Genomic DNA, 16,360 nt, shown 5'->3' on the forward strand with positions numbered 1-16,360 from the left:
TCTTTGTTCTCCTGAGACTAAATGTTTATCGTGAGTGTAATATTATATTGGACAGGAACAGACATATTTGCATGGTCTGCTTCTGTCACAGTTTCCATTTGTGGCTGCTGTCTGACCTAATTATCTCCATCTGTTGCAGATGGCTTTATTTTCTACCTGCTATTGTTTTAGAAAACGTCTCCGTTCGTATTGCGTCACACAAAAAAAACTCCACCATCCCTCGCTCTTCTGCTCCTTTAAAGCTTAATGTGCTGTCATCTCCTATGTAAACATCGGTCTGACTGTCTAAACACTGGAAGTGAATCATATGTTGATCTCCTTACATGTGATCTCCAGAGAGTTTGCAGAGTGGGACATGTGTGCCTGCAGGCCGGCAGCTGAGCCAAACCTATTAATCCCATTATTTTCTATTTTTATCTCTTAATTACAGCACAGTCGAACCAATACTACCACTTGTTACAGAGTAGAGGACTTAAATGCTATTAACAAGGAATTACATTTCTAGATAAGCTGTTTTCTTTCTTAGTAAGTGTAAGGACAAACCAGGACACTCCTTATGTCAGATGTGGTTCCCAAAAAAAATAAAATAAAAAAAATAAACAAGCAACAACATCCTTTTCTGGCAGTGTGTATATATGAAATTGTTCTGGGTTGAGTTGCAGAGTTTTGGAGACATCATAGAACTAGATGAAAATGGTTCTGGGGCACTCAAAGTGCCAGAAAAAAACAAAAAACAAAAAACTCATGAGCAATGTCTCTTTCCAGAAACCATGACCTGGTGACTTTAGATAATCCACAGACCTTGTTGTGAGCAGTTTCATGTTGGAACTGCTGCACAATTAATCGATAAGCTGTCAGCCATTCAATTAATTGCCATTTGATTAATCGTTTTGAGTATTTTTTTCAGCAATAAAAGTCAAAATTATCTGATTCCAGCTTTTTAAATACGAGTATTTTGTGGGTTTTTTTTACGCTTTTATGATAATAAACTGATTATCTTGTGGTTGTGGACAAAACAAGACATTTGAGGATGTCATGTAAGGATCTGGGAAACACTAACCGACATTCTCCATTATTTTAACATTTTGTAGACCAAACAACTAATCAGCTGAACAAGGACATAAAGGACAGATTAATAGTCACTGCCCTATACTAAACTACACAGGCCAAATGTATCACAGTGCAAGAGGGAAGGGTCAAGTGTGCATCTACTTATGCGAAGAAGCTAACTGAATAAAGTCACTAAGCTAGCTAATGTTACAGCTCAGTTTAGGAAGACACCATTAATGTTTATATCCCAAGCACTCACGTCCATGAGTGAATTACACTTTCCCTTTCTGGGCAATATATACATCATGTCAAAATATCTACAATTGATTCCGGTGTGAACTGTCCCTTTAAGTAGCTGGTTTCCTGTCTGTTCCACAGGTGTCTGGCTGGATGATGAAGGACTGTACATCTGCGAGGCCAAGAACCAGTTTGGAACCATCAAAACTGAGGCCAGAGTTAGTGTCACTGGACTGGGTAGGCTTGTCTAAGCTCTCTTATCCCGATCTGCACTACCAAGGTTTAGAGACAACCTTTGCAACTATGAAGCTGACTGTGGCCTTAAAATACTTTAGTGTTTATGTCTTTACACTTCCCTTTCCTGCAGAGCCCCCTCTCTTGGCCCAAGGTGCTCCAGTCATCACCACTGGCATCGGTCAGTCTCTCAGTATTCCCTGCATGCTGCTGGATGGAATACCTCTTCCAGAGAGACACTGGTCCCGAAATGGAAAACCTGTAAGACTGACTCGTATTCAGCTTTCAAATACATATTGTATGTTAAGCAGATGATCGCCATGTTCCCGTGTTGACAGCAGTCATTAATCTTCTGCACAGGTTCAGCTGACTGGGAGGATGTTCGTGAGGAGTGATGGCGGCTTGTACATTGAGAGAGCCACCCCGGAGGATGCTGGGACTTACGTTTGCACCGCGGTGAATGTAGCAGGCTCCATGAACATCACAGTCAGCCTGGAGGTCCACAGTGAGTTAAAGGAATAATAAAAAAATTGCCTTCTTGCTCAGAGAATGTCAGTAATTCATGTATGCTAACTGTGACGCTAGAGCTAGCAGACAATTAGCTTAGCTTAGCAAAAAGACTGGAAGCAGGGGGAAATGGCTACCATGATTCTGTCCTGATATAACATGCAGATACACAGGGAAGTCATCTAGCCTGGACGAGAAGTAGTTCCAGTCGATAAAATAAAACCACACACTGGTGTTATTTCATTGTGTACAGTTCAAACAAATTATATATATATATATATATATATATATAAATATATATATATATATATATATATATATATATATATATATATATGTACATTTCAGAGCTGGAGACGCACTGCTATAGTTTCTAGCCCTGCAAGCGGTGCGACATATTGAATGTCATTTGATTTGGTTTATAATCAAATACCACAAAATCTTCAGACATTTCCATCAGACTCAGCTGCTCTTTGTGTTCGGTGCTAATTAGCCACTGTTAGCATGCTAACATGCTAAACTAAAATGACAACTTTTTAGCATATTCATATGCATTGTTCCACCCTGCCTTCATTCTCTGTGCTTAGCTAAACTGTTTCCATCTCAGGTTCTAGCTTCATATTTAGCTAACAGAAGAGGTATCAATCTTATCACTTGACTCCCAAGAAGAAAGAAAATGATTCAGTTTCTTTTTGGAGGATAATTCTTTCATTGTGGACATTTAAGTTACTACTGCATATGTGAAAAAAGGAGGTTAAAGCCTTTTGTGGCTCCACAGAAACCTGCATGTAATCTGATGAACTGCCTCCACTGATGGCGCTCAGTGGTTAAGTTGCATTGTGGGACAATTAGGCACCAGGTTTGGAGGAAGAAAGTGTTTAATAAAAATAGTGGCATCTTGGATCATTACTAAACTGTCCAAAATGAGTCCAACAGTGTTGACCCAATGAGCTGTTTTTTTAAATGAGGTGTCTGCATTACCCACAATGCAGCGTGGTCGCTGAGTAACATCAGAGGAGGAAATTTATCAGATTACAAGGTGCCACAAAAGGCTTTATTCTACTTTTTCACATATGCGGTAGTACTCACCGAGACCTTTACACACACTTTAATGTCTTAAATTGGTGGAGTTGTCCTTTAAGTCTCGATGTTGAGACACTGCAGGTTTGAACCCTATTTTATGGGTTAGACAGTCAGGTCAACAATGTGCTGACTCAGGATGGAAAACAACAATATGTCAGTGACTTGACCACCTGCTGTCATCATAGTGAGAGGCTTCATTTACTGCATGCTTTGATGTAAGGGCCATTTTGTTCATAGGCATGTAATGACAGACAGGCCAGATTACGGTTCATCATCGGGTTGTAATGAAGAAATGCCTCGAGCGCTGATTCCACTGGCTGACTAAGGCCAGTGATAATGCTGTAGGCCTGCTTCTCTACGGCCAGTCAGGCAGCTGTGTTGTGTGACCTACTTCTCCCACAGTGCCCCCTGAGATCAACGCTGGTCCGTACCACTACATAGCCAATGAGGGCGTAGCCATCACACTATCATGCGAGGCCAGCGGTGTTCCCAAGCCAAAAGTCGTCTGGTCCAAGGTAGGAGGTCACACTCGCAGTCCAAATCTGCTCTTATTAATGACTGCTTTGGCCACATCCCATAAACCCATCATGCATCCAGGGCGTGACTAATTTGCTACATCTCATTCCCACACTATCTAGTGAGGATTGTACTTGAAACTCATTCATTTATAATTAATCATCATGAAGACTAATAGCTATAGAATCAGCTTACAGTCATACAAAAGATCCATTTCCAGATTAGCAATGGTGATGAGATTTTGATTTTTCTTACGAAGTTTGAACCAAACTTGTCAATCAGGCTATTATTAATATTAATATGAATGTAAGTACTACTAGAATTACTATAGTGATAATAATAGTAGTAATCATCATTTATAATTATTCAAATTATTTTTATTGATCATTCTCCTTTATTTTTCCTTGATTTGTCTGACCAGCCGACATTAACAGTTTGATCTGATTTGATTTGATTAGCCTGACCAGGAAAGCTGTAACCATGGCAACTTTACCATATTGCAGCGAGAAATCATCGTTACACCTTAGGAATCTATTTCAAGCCTTTCTTGCACTACCTTTTAGTACAACACCTGTGAAGAAAAGAATCAAAGGTGATTTACATCCAGACTGAACCGGCGTGAAACCAGCATGATCATTAGGCAGTATCCACATTAGAGTATAAAAGTGTGGAATGCATTCTTCCACTGCAGTCAGGGATGTGACCTTGTTTATGAGAAAAAGATTAAACATATTGTGGACAATGTGAACATTTATTGTGATGATTATCCTGGCCAAAGTAGTTAGGTTATTAATTAAGTAATTCGGTAATTAGGTTATTATCCATTATTATCAAAAAATCTCTTAAAACTCATCAAATTTCACCAAGAATATATATATTTTCTTACATTATTCTAAGATATGTAAGAATATTGCTGTAACATCACAGCATTCAGCTCATAAAAAATAGGGAGTATTTTGAAAACCAAAGCAGGAGGCCACATTTCACAGACTTTGTTTCCTGATTTCTCGTGACTGTAAATTGGTGTGAACTTGTGTTAATCGCTGGCATAAGCTAATATATTATGTAATATATAATCAGTTCTCATTCTGTTTTTGTGCCTGCCCCTTAGAGAGTCTGTGCATGCCACTGTGTTTATAAGCCCTCAACGGTGATTGAAGTCAGTGTGACCCCTGTGATCAACTGAAAACTGAATTTCAAATGAATTTCTTCTTCCCACGTCATCTGAAATTTTAGTATTTCATTCTCCTCTCTTCATTTCTCTGTCACTCACTGGGAGGACAAGGCGATACAGTACACTACACTACATGCTGTATAGCGCCAGAAACACGTTGTGAGAACTAAAAGTGGGGAAAAAATGGTGTGAAATTTGTTGGGAGTTGGGAGAAAAACAGAAGACTTGTGACCCCAGGAGGAAACTGGGAGAGGGCAATAAAAAATGTGAGTTTCACAGCAAAATCGTGAAGGTTGTCAAGTACGTGTCACAGATAGGAAAAATGTCTCCTTGTATTGAACATGCTTTTTGTGAAAAAGACTCAGACAATCTTAAATATGGTCATAGATCATAGGGTCCTCCTGTGGAGATACATGATAAATAAGCCTCATCTCTCTGTTGTTTTGTAGTTTGGAATCCACAGCATATACACACATCTGACCTAGCTTATTTTTGGGAGAATAAACATGGAATGACTGGAAAGATGCAGGGTTCCCTTGGTCGCAATTCAAAAGAAATCAGAAAATCCATACAGGACGATTGGACCACCACCATCTTCACCATGATCAACTCATCCTGAGTGTTTTGATCCCGATACTCAACAGAAACATATATCCTCCCATCCCTACCATTCACCACTACATAGTCAGCGTTACTGAGTGAGATCAACGTGCCCTTGTTCCCCTACATATTGTTGAAATGAGCCGGATTTTTCTTCCTCGCCCTTGCCTGAAAAGCACTCTCGAGTCAAGTGGATTTAATTTCTTGTCAGATAAAAGTGAATCTGTAAAAGCAATTTTATGTTCAAAGCAAGTGCGTGTGCAGCAGGCGGCATTCATGTGTGCATGCATTGGGGATAGAGAGTGAGCTTGGGGGGGGTGCTCGCTAATTACATTAGACATCAAAGGTTGGGCTGTAAACACTAAGCTTAGTGTCCCAGCGCTGTTGTGCAAACAGCTTTTATCTACAGTAGATTCTGGATGGTCTCATGCCTGCATTTCCTCCAGGGGAGGCAGCCACTGCCCAGGGACCACTCCTCCCTTCAGTCTGAGCCTGATGGATACCTCCTCATCCCCCACCCCACCACCGAGGATGCAGGCATCTACATCTGCACTGCCACCAGTCCTGTGGGCTACGCCAGCCGAGAGGTCCAGCTCAGTGTCAACAGTGAGCAAATAAATGTTTCACCGCAGTCGCCCAAACATAGCAATGTTTGATTTTAACAAAGGCCGACCTCCGTCTACACACTATATAATGTTTGACAGGACGACTTCCTGTTTGGAGTTGAACATAGTCTACATGGTATTCTCACTTTTCCTCTCTTCATCCTCTCCAGCCACGCCGAAAATAATGGGTGTGAGTGGCCATGACAACACAGTGAAGATGGCTGCGGAGGTTGGAACAGAGGTCGTTCTCCCGTGTGAGGCCGAGGGGAGTCCCTCTCCACTCCTCACGTGGAGCAGAAATGGACATCCCATCCCCCCCGTCACAGCTGGGTAAGAGGAAGTCTTACCTCACTCTGGTAATGATCCAATAAAATTAGTTAAACATCATGGAACGAAAGGTTCTCACCATACCATACCCCTGACTTTGCTAACATCTGACTCAGCTTTTACAGGATTTTAGCTGGCGGCTGTTCAAAGCTGCTGCACATGTTCGGGGTGCATTTAGTGATGCCTTTTGAAGGGCAGCTAGGCAGAGGCAGCAGCAGTCTGCCAGAGGGCTGTGTGGAGGCTTCAGTTTGGCTAACTGAAGAAGAACATCTGGTCCCACATGGTTCGCTGATGCTTGCTTTCATGTGTGGTCAACTCTGGGTGCAGACAGGCTGGCTGACTTGGGACACAGGCTGCATAGATGACAGACAGCTTCTCGCGGCCAGACACCCAGACCGAAATGGTTTTGGGCAGATAGAAGAATGGGGGGAGTGGGTTGAAAGCTGCGGTGACTCATTTACAGTATGACTTGTGTGGGGCCAGGAAGAAGGAAAAGGTGGGGGTGGAGTTGGGGGGGGGGGGTGCCAGGAAGAGGGGAGGAAAACGAACTGACAGAGGAAGAGATACAAGCCCTGTCTGCCTGATGTTTGGATTCCCTGGGGTGCTTCAGCAGTAAAACAACATGCTGACTCTTTACTAGCCCTGTCTGATGAGAATAACACATCTCCGCGAACAACCCCCACATCAGCCAGTGCTTTGCATATGCAGGGCCTGCGGAAACAAGCATGCTGTGAAGGAGGGGGAATCGTGCTCTCCAGCCACACTCTGTGGGTCAAAGGAAATGACCAGAGGGTGCTGATTGTTGAGATAACTTAAATCAGTGGGTGGTAAAATTTCTGCCATAGCCATGTAATAGGCTCATGCTAACTCTAATCCTGATGAGGCCAATTTGTCCCAGTTAGTCTTTGTGTCAGTCTGTGTACACAGATGACCTGACACCAGTGTGAGCGATGGATAAAGGGGTGGTTCACGTCTTCACTGTCGCATCGCCGGACTGCAGCGCTGCAGTCTGAGCACAGATTGAGCGCTGCAGAGGCAGTCATTTGGTTCCAATGTTCGATGTTGCTGCCTGTCCTCAGGCTTTTTGAGGAGGTGGGGGAGCAGCGTTACACCATATGTGCCGCTGATATAGAGAGCTCTTTGTGCTTCGATACCCACTTACACGATCATGTTATTGTTATAATTCAGTTGCTAAGCAGACACTCTTATCTCAGATAAATCATGGAGGTGTGTTTACACTGGTGCATATTGTGCATTTATACAGCTGGATGGCTTCTTGTGCAGGTCAGGTTACCTCACACCCCCTTAAAATCTGTGACCTACATTTAAGTACTTTTAACCTACATTTAACTGCTGCTTGTTTTTGCTACAAATCGTGTTTTTTTGGGTGGAGGTTAGTGTAGGTGATCGACTCCATCTGTCCACATGTTTGTGAGTGATGAAAATACATAAAAGCAGCGGTTTGTTTAGCATAAATGCTGCTTTCCACATGGTTGTTCTCAAAAGCATATTGATAATGAAGACCCGTGGGACCTTCCTTTTAGCACCACTATCAGTTTGATTTTCAAATTATCTGTGTTCCTGACCCCTTAGTGGCAAGGACACAACAGTTGCTACACATTTTATTGTTCCCAACAGGAAGAAATGCATTGATTTTTGTGAGCCTGAGACCCTTCCAATGCTGATGTCATCAGGTCAAGCTCCGGCTACCCATTTACACTGTAATTACCCTGTACAATGGTAATTGTGAGAGTAAGAACTCACTAGGGAGATTACTAGTGCCTGGCTAAGGTCCAGTTTCCACTTTGTGCTTTTCTTCCATCCATCACAGATCAATTTTTCTTTATGGCAACCAAACAGCACAAATGCAAAGATGCTATCAGCAGCTCTACAATGTATCTCTACTCTGTGTTGCTGTCACTTCCTCTCACGCATTGTTATTTATTTGGAGCATACAATGGATAAGCGTTATGCCCCACTCTTTTTCCTCAAAATTTGTTCAAATTATGTGATTATTTTACACACTAATGAGCCACTTCATCAATGAGTCTCCGGCAGTAGCTGTCCTGGGAATTCACTGTCTGAAGCTGTTTACAGGAACTGCTTTCATCAGCTCGTCCTCTGCTGAAAATAATTACAGAAGCATCTTGAAATTGGTCCTCACAGAAACACGATAATAGAGGCTGATATCTAAGCATACATTAGTGACATACAAACAGTAATGTAGGGGTTACTATTTATGTACTCATATAGATGTACCCATTCTTCACAATGTAAAGAGGACATTCGAGGTTAATACACAGTGGCTTTGACAGGAAAACCTCTTTTCCCAACACACAGTGGCTGTAGATCTTAGGTGACTCATGAAGTGTTTTCTTTTCTCCATCTCTTTGCCCTTGACCCCTAACCACACCCCAGGTTCACTGTTTTGCCTTCAGGCTCTCTGAGGATCACTGATGTGCGCCTGATTGACAGTAAAATGTACACCTGCACTGCAGAGAACCCAGCAGGCAATGTGTCCCTGAGCTACAATTTGCACATTCAAGGTAAGTCCGTGGGGCCTCTTTAGGAAGTTGAACTTCTTAGAAACCTTAAAACTTAAAACATCACCTCTAACATGCGTAAAATATGTGAGATATGTAAATAAATGGGTGTGTAACAGACGTTGTGAAATCTGCATTTTAAGAGAAATGTGTTTTTGTCCTCAGCTAAACCCAGAATTCAGCCCGCACCTTCCCTCTTGAAAGCCCTGATTGGCCAAACGGTGACTCTCCCATGTGTGGTCCAAGGAGAACCAAGCCCCGAGGTCAGCTGGTTTCACAATGGACTTCCTGTTGGAACCAAGAACACTACACCCCTCAGGATTGAGAGGGTCAGCCTTGATGACCAGGGCACCTATCAGTGTGTGGCCAAGAACAGCGCCGGACAGGAGACCTTGGAGATCAAGCTGGAAATTCTTGGTGAATATCCCTTCAATCCCTGCTTGTTCAATTTGTGAATAAGCAGAAATAAATATAACTCTGCTACACTGTAGACAGATATATCGTGAATCATGCTTGGAGTGTAGAAAAGAACCATTTCCTCCTACTTGCGATATCAAAATTTACACAGGGTGTCCACGTCCCTTTAATCCAACTCCGGAAAGGTTGGGCGGAGGGGGTGTCCAGAATTATTTGACCATCTAACAAGCACTTCTAACAGAGTACGTTGGCTCTCTGTTGATTTGTGTATGTTTAGATCTGAGGACAATGTGGCAAAATCTGCTGATGCAAGCCTTCTTGCCACCAGTAATAGGGCAAATGATTTATTGACATGACCCTGGTCCCACTCCACACTATGCTCCTTCTCATCTTCAGTCTGCTTTTGATGCCTTCCCAATACCTGTAAATGTGAAAAAGTATAACATTTTGTTTGCTGTTTGCTTACATTACCCCTTAACCGAGAAAAATACAAAAGTTTACTAAAGGTAACAGTGCATTTCAATTGGCTTCCTGCCATTTGAGTGAGGAAGGTTCAACCTCTTCACGTCAACCTCTCATTGAACTCAGCTCTCTGCAGGACTCCCTTTCTTCTGGGTAACAATATGTTCATGAGGTAAAGTACATTTCCCCTCCAGCTCCAGTGAGCAGTCGACAATACAAAACATAAACACCCGACGATGGAGGGCACCTCCACGGATCACTGCTGCAGTCAGGTTGATAAACAGGAGTGAAGATACTTTTACTTTTCAATCCCAAAAGTTAAAATGTATCTGTGAGCATTCCAACCAATGGTAAAAGGCTCCAGATCAGAGCAGAATCTGCTTTGTGGGCGTGTAAGTGTTTATTGCTCCAGTAGGTCTGGCTCTGCACATGACTTTCTCCTTTAGAGCTGGCTGGCTCTGAGCAGCTAACACAGCGGCTTTATTTCAGGTCTCTTTTGAAAAGGAGATCTTCATTTTAATGAAACTACTTGATTAAATCTTCATCAGAGTTTCATGATTGCGAGCGAGCACCCGTGGCTTAAGTCTTACATGTTCAAGAGTTCTTCAGATACCCTAAAGGCTTCCTCTCATTTATTGGGTTTAGTTATCTACTCTGGAAAATACACTGACTAACAATCATCATGTTTTACATTTAATGTGTACTGTATCAACTGCCCTTGGTGCACTGTGAACCATGTTTAACATTTTTTTTTTCTGTCCTCACAGAGGCCCCATCCTTTGCAGAACCTGGGGATGCCATCATGGAGAAAGTAGCAAGCAGCAAGGTCGTCATCCCTTGTCCTGCGAAAGGTAGGACATTGTTCACTGATGAGTCAGCCTGAGACGGTCTGAAAAAAGAACATGGCTATCAAAGGTCGGGCATTTAGACGAGACACAACTTACAGGGTGTGACTACATTTTCAGAGCATAAAATGAATGGGTCTTCCTTAGCTTGTTTTCATGACACAAAAGAATATTCCTTCTTAAATGTAGGACAGATACATGCAGCCGTGCGCCATCAAAGGAATGTTTCATTGTCACTGTAGACTTTCACTTGTCAAACTTTTAAAAACGAGCCTCGCCATCTTAAAAGGCACAGCTTCTTTTTATCACAGCACCCAGAGACGTGCTGCTGTCTATATATTTTAACATCTCCGTGTGAACAAGGGAGCGTCCTGGAGGGATGTGGCAAGCAAAACACAGTGAGTGTCTGCGTACGTCTGTGGATACACTGATAGATACCTCTGACAGCCCGTGGAAACAGGTATTGTTTGTGTGGAGCTCTGCCATGGTAACCAGCTCGGTGAGAGAAGGTGAGGACTGTGTCTAATGTGGAGCAACAGCTGGAACATAAGTCTGCCTGCTGCCTCAGTGAGCCACATCTGCTTTCCTCTGCGTCGGGGCCTGCTGGGAGAGGAATCCTAATTACAGGCTGCTGCTGGCAGATGAAGGACAGAGATGTCTGAGGTGCACCGTGAAGCACAGGAAGAGGAAGATGAAGCCACACTAGCCCTCCTTCCATCCATACCGGCAAGCAGGCAGGCAAGCAGGCAGGCAGGCAGGCAGGCAGGCAGGCAGGCAGGCAGGCAGGCAGGCAGGCAGGCAGGCAGGCAGGCAGGCAGGCAGGCTGTACCAGGCCTCAGAAGGCTCACACACAAATACTTGATGCTCTTGACACCCCTGAGAGGCAGCCGGCAGCAGGAAATAAGGGTCCACTCATTGTTCTCTAGAGATCTATTTGTACAGGGAGGATAAAGAGCAGTCTCTGCCAGAAGGATGCTAGTAATTCACCAACAAGCACATTGCATTTGATAGAGGTAATTATTTGGGAAACACATGGAAGAGATAATCTCCGTCAGCCCGAGAAAATAAATTCAAAGTCGACTAATGAGATCTGTTAACATCTAAAATAGAACATCTGTATGCATTTCCTGTTCAATGAGATAATTAATTTGCCCCAGAGCTCCCTAACTGTAAACATGTGTACCGACAGGCAACGGAAGGCAGCATCACCTTTGCTTGTGCCTCCCGTGGTCAGTATTTTTAAGATCGAGGAAGGCTGTGCCGTGTTTGATTTTCTCTCCCTGGGATGCGGTGTTTGTATATGTAACACCTCTGTAAATAGACGGCAATTGGATCTCTCCACCGCTCTGGTTGATCACTGCAGCTCTCCTGGGCCTGTCCTTGTTCTGGGGACAAAATCCCTCACCTTAACTCCCATTCTTCCTTTCTCCTCTAGACCATTTCAGGCTCTTCTCCACCCCATTATCCACAAAACACATCTGTTTCAGCCACTTTGAACTGATTGTTCAACCACTCCTATTCTTACTGCTCAAGATGCTCACCTCATTGTTTGGTAATAAATCTTGATGCTAGTGTTTTCAATCGTACATCTCTCCAGCATACTGAGTTTTTTATGCGACTCTGACCTTGAGATGTTGAGCTCACAGGCTACAAGGACTCTAACAATTTTGGCATGGCCTCCCCTGCTGTTCTGCTGTCCAACAGATAAATGTAGAGGCTGCTTGTTCGAGTCTGGGCTGCATGCCCATTACATTCTCCTGTAGCGAGGCAGAGACATGGAAGTAACTTTTCTTTGTCAGATGTGATCAATAAAGCTCAGTTTATATTCCTTCTCTTTTTTCCCCCCACCTGCAGGTTCACCTCTTCCCAAGGTACGCTGGTTCAAGAATGGCCTGGAGATACACCCCGAACAATCAGAGTTTTCTGTGGCGAGGGACGGAGCTCTCATAATTAGCACAGCGTCTGCCAGCCACAGCGGGGATTTCAAGTGTGTGGCAACGAATGAGGCAGGCTCTGTGGAGAGGAAGACGAGGCTGAAAGTAAACGGTGAGAATTCAGTGACGTCGATTTTTCTTGCTTTTAACAAAAAAACCCTTAAACTGAACTGAAACATATTTACAACACAAAGCTTCACTTCTTTCTTCTACACTTCTGCAGTTCCCCCAGAGATCCAAGATGACGGCCAGCCTCTGAACCTTACTGTCACACTGAAGCAGCCTCTCACTCTGGGCTGCGATGCCTTCGGGATCCCCTCTCCAACAATCACCTGGACCAAAGATGGTCGTCCTGTGAGTTTTGTTTTCACCCTGAATTCCCTTTTACAGTAAATTAAGATCTTAAGTAGCGTGTTAATATACTGTATCTTGTTGATATCTAGCTGTACAATGCCACCAAGTGGTTTTTGTTTTAATTACAATGAAGTGCTAGAGATGCACCTCCACTTTGTTTAAGCGCTGTGCCAGCACTGGAGCGAGGTCCGACTGAACCCATTATTATTATGGCATATGGTAATTTGTGCTGGCTTGTGTGTATTTCTTCAAACCAATCGTAATCATCTTGGTGCTCTTGCGAAATAGTGTTGTGGGGGTGTTTGGTGGAAGCGAGCCATGGCATTAAAATGGCTTAATCCCAGCAACAAAAAAAAAAGCTACCCACCATACTGCATAATCCATGTCTTTGTGCAAGCCAATCGCCAGAATAGATGTTAGAAATGTGCGTTTTTATTGATTTAGGTTAAATTTTGTATATCATGTTATAAGAATGCTGTGCTCATGATCTGGTTAGGTTAAGTTACAAAAACTACTTGGTTAGGTTTAGGAAATTATATTTTGGCTTAGAAGATCAGTATTGAATGTCCCAGGGATTCTGTAAAAACAAATGGTTAGGTCGGCACAAACTTGGCTGGAGATGTCCGTACTTCTTGCCAAAAACATCAGGTTTTGTTGGCAAAAACATTGCTGGAGGTGTCCTGACTTTTTTGTCAAAAATATTTGTGTTTTGCTCCAAAAACTTAACTTGAAACTGGCCTATGGTCATTCATTCTGAACACCTTAAAGAAGGCTAGAGATGTCATGAGCTCATGTTAAAGACACCCGGCTGGAGATGTCCCCACACCAGATTTTTCTCTTTTCACATAGTGACGGGTGAATGGTTACTGGTAAAGAACACATAGCAGAGGGATAAAAGTAGTTGGCCAATGGCAGGCTCATACCCACAGTCTCCCTTTTTGTGAGTCATATGGATGCACTAATTTGAGGTCTGTGCCTCCAGGTGGACAGTCCTGGGGTGTACCTGCAGAATGGGAACAGGATGCTGAGAATCTACAGAGTTCAGCCAGAACATGCAGGAAGATTTTCCTGCACAGCTCAAAACTCAGCTGGAGAGGCCCGGAGAGAATATAACATTGTGGTGCAAGGTGAGCTCATTTTTATTTTTTTTTATAACATTTTTTATTCCATATTTTTATTTCTACTGTTTCTTTGATATTGTATGTATGTTCAATGTATGTTCAATGTTTGTTATTGCTACTGGATGCTTGAATTTCCTCCGGGATCAATAAAGTATCTATCTATCTAAACCAGCTGTCATACTGGTATTTAGGATGAATAAGAATAGAGTGGGGAAGAGGCAAATGTACAGAGTTAAAAAGGACATTTTTCTTGCCCTCAGTTGAATTAAAATATCCTAGAACAGCAGTCTAAAGCCTCAAAAGAGCTTAAACTGTTTAATTAAACTCTTATACTCTGTTTAATGCAGCATTCATCCTGAAAGTTGTCATCCTCTCACACCTACAAAGACTAGCCATTTATGTCAATGCTAATGATCTCATTAATAGCTAAACTGATGGCCCTCTCTTATCTGGATGGTTTTAATGTCTGTCTTTTATTCCAAACAGTGAATTTGAATTTATTTGGATCATTATCCCATTCAGCATTTAGATTAGTCTCATAAATCCATCAAACCAAGTGAATCAACAAGTGTATTTCTGGTGTGTGTGTGTGTGTGTGCGCACTGTTACAGCTCCGCCAGTGATCTCAGGAACATCCCGACTACAGGAGCTAACTGTGGCGCTGGGCCAGGAGGTGGGGTTTCAGTGCCGGGTTAGCGGACGACCAGCACCCAGAGTGGAATGGAGCCGCGATGGAGAGTAAGCATCCGATTGTTGATGTGACATTCAGCACTGCACATGTGATGCAGCATCCATGGTATCGATTTGATCCACCATTCCTTCCTTCCTCTCTCCAGAGTTCTGTCCCGTGATGGAGACCCACATGTGGAGTTTCTGGAAGATGGCCAGGTGCTGAAGGTTAAGTCAGTCAGACTGAGGGACCAGGGGCTTTACCAGTGTCTGGCCCGTAACAACGCAGGAACTCAGATGCGCCAGTTCAGACTCACAGTGCAAGGTCTCTACTATTCCTCCTCACTTTCACTAGGGTCACTAAGGTTCAGACCTGGTATTAACATCCGTCCTGAATGATCTGGTTACAAGAGTACACTTGTGAACGCCTTAGAGACACATTAAGGACACATTTGAGATCTGATCACTCCGACCACATCCAGAGGGGTCTGGGATACATGTCACCACATTCTTTTAGCAGTGTGTCACACTGAAGATCCGCCTACTCAACTGATGTCCTCTGAGAAGAAGAAGAAGAAGAAGAGGCTGAGTGGACGACATGCTGGCCTGATTTCCGTGTGGTTCACTGTAATTCAAACTATGTGTTTGGGCTCACTTGGCACACAGTTGAACTGTAACCACAATGTTCCCAGACTTACTTAACAAATCACACAATTTCGAGAGTTGTTGAGTGAGCAGAAGCCTTAAAAATCTTTGCGAGGTTGTCAGTTTGTTGCAGCATCGCTGTACCAGCCTGTCTGCTTCTGTTGTCTAAAGTGCTTCACACAAACATTGTTTCAGCTGAGTTAACAATTTAGCCTAAATTTATGAAAGAAGACAATATGTTATTGATGGCAAACATTTAAAATTTTACTAATACAGTAAAAAGTAACCAAGATAGGCTTCTGTGTTACCCGTGGAGAAAATGCCTAGACTTCAAATTTAGTAACTCATGGCCTTTGGAGAAACACTGTATTACAAATTCTTATTTTGTGTCTTCTTATTGAACATTTGGCAAATGATAAACATGAAGATATTTACTTTTTTGTGTTAAAAAAATAATTTCTTCCTGTGATATACGTGTTATTTTGCATATACTGTAGAGTGAGGAAACTCAATCCAATCATGAGTGGCCCTACGAGACACATGTTAGTGCCAAGTGTGTACTGATGGCTGTCCACTTGTAATCAGGACGGACGTTAATACCAGTGCTGGTCAGTTGACCTGAATAAAGTTTATGCTTTAATGTATATTCTGTCTACATAAAATATCAAAGGAAATAAATAAAATAGGAAAAAAGAAAATCCTTTAGAAATGATGAGGATATGAGGTCTGTTTCTTTTTCAGAAGTGCTGTGGTGGAAAGAAAATAACTGCACATAATATTTAATTCATGTGTAAACCAAGCCTCTGTAGTTAGATGATTTAGCATACGCCACACTGCCTGGACTGTGAGCACACACTGAACTCTCTTTATGCATGCTCTGGGGATTTCTGTCACCTAGAGAGCATGTGCTGTAATTACCCAGAGTATCACACACTGCATTTAGAGGGTCGCCTGCACAGAACAGGTCAACCCCCTGAGGATCTATTCATTCTGTGCTATGGGCCAGTAAAAATCTTACAGCCTGTTAAACATTAGTG

At 42.8% G+C, this 16,360-nt stretch overlaps 1 protein-coding gene across 1 annotated transcript in view; it reads left to right on the forward strand.

Annotated features, from left to right (window-relative positions):
* The window catches only part of hmcn2 (hemicentin 2), a 59,698-nt gene that overhangs the window by 16,619 nt on the left and 26,719 nt on the right, over window positions 1–16,360 (forward strand). Inside the window, exons 17-30 of the mRNA XM_037098615.1 lie at window positions 1,429–1,524; window positions 1,655–1,782; window positions 1,882–2,026; window positions 3,514–3,626; window positions 5,848–6,007; window positions 6,177–6,336; window positions 8,752–8,879; window positions 9,042–9,293; window positions 10,523–10,606; window positions 12,455–12,646; window positions 12,758–12,888; window positions 13,871–14,015; window positions 14,621–14,747; window positions 14,846–15,003. Coding sequence (XP_036954510.1) covers window positions 1,429–1,524; window positions 1,655–1,782; window positions 1,882–2,026; window positions 3,514–3,626; window positions 5,848–6,007; window positions 6,177–6,336; window positions 8,752–8,879; window positions 9,042–9,293; window positions 10,523–10,606; window positions 12,455–12,646; window positions 12,758–12,888; window positions 13,871–14,015; window positions 14,621–14,747; window positions 14,846–15,003 — 2,019 coding nt within the window. The remainder of the gene's footprint in view (window positions 1–1,428; window positions 1,525–1,654; window positions 1,783–1,881; window positions 2,027–3,513; window positions 3,627–5,847; window positions 6,008–6,176; window positions 6,337–8,751; window positions 8,880–9,041; window positions 9,294–10,522; window positions 10,607–12,454; window positions 12,647–12,757; window positions 12,889–13,870; window positions 14,016–14,620; window positions 14,748–14,845; window positions 15,004–16,360) is intronic.

This window comes from Acanthopagrus latus, chromosome 5 (assembly GCF_904848185.1).
Source record: "Acanthopagrus latus isolate v.2019 chromosome 5, fAcaLat1.1, whole genome shotgun sequence".
Classification (NCBI taxonomy): Eukaryota; Metazoa; Chordata; class Actinopteri; order Spariformes; family Sparidae; genus Acanthopagrus; species Acanthopagrus latus.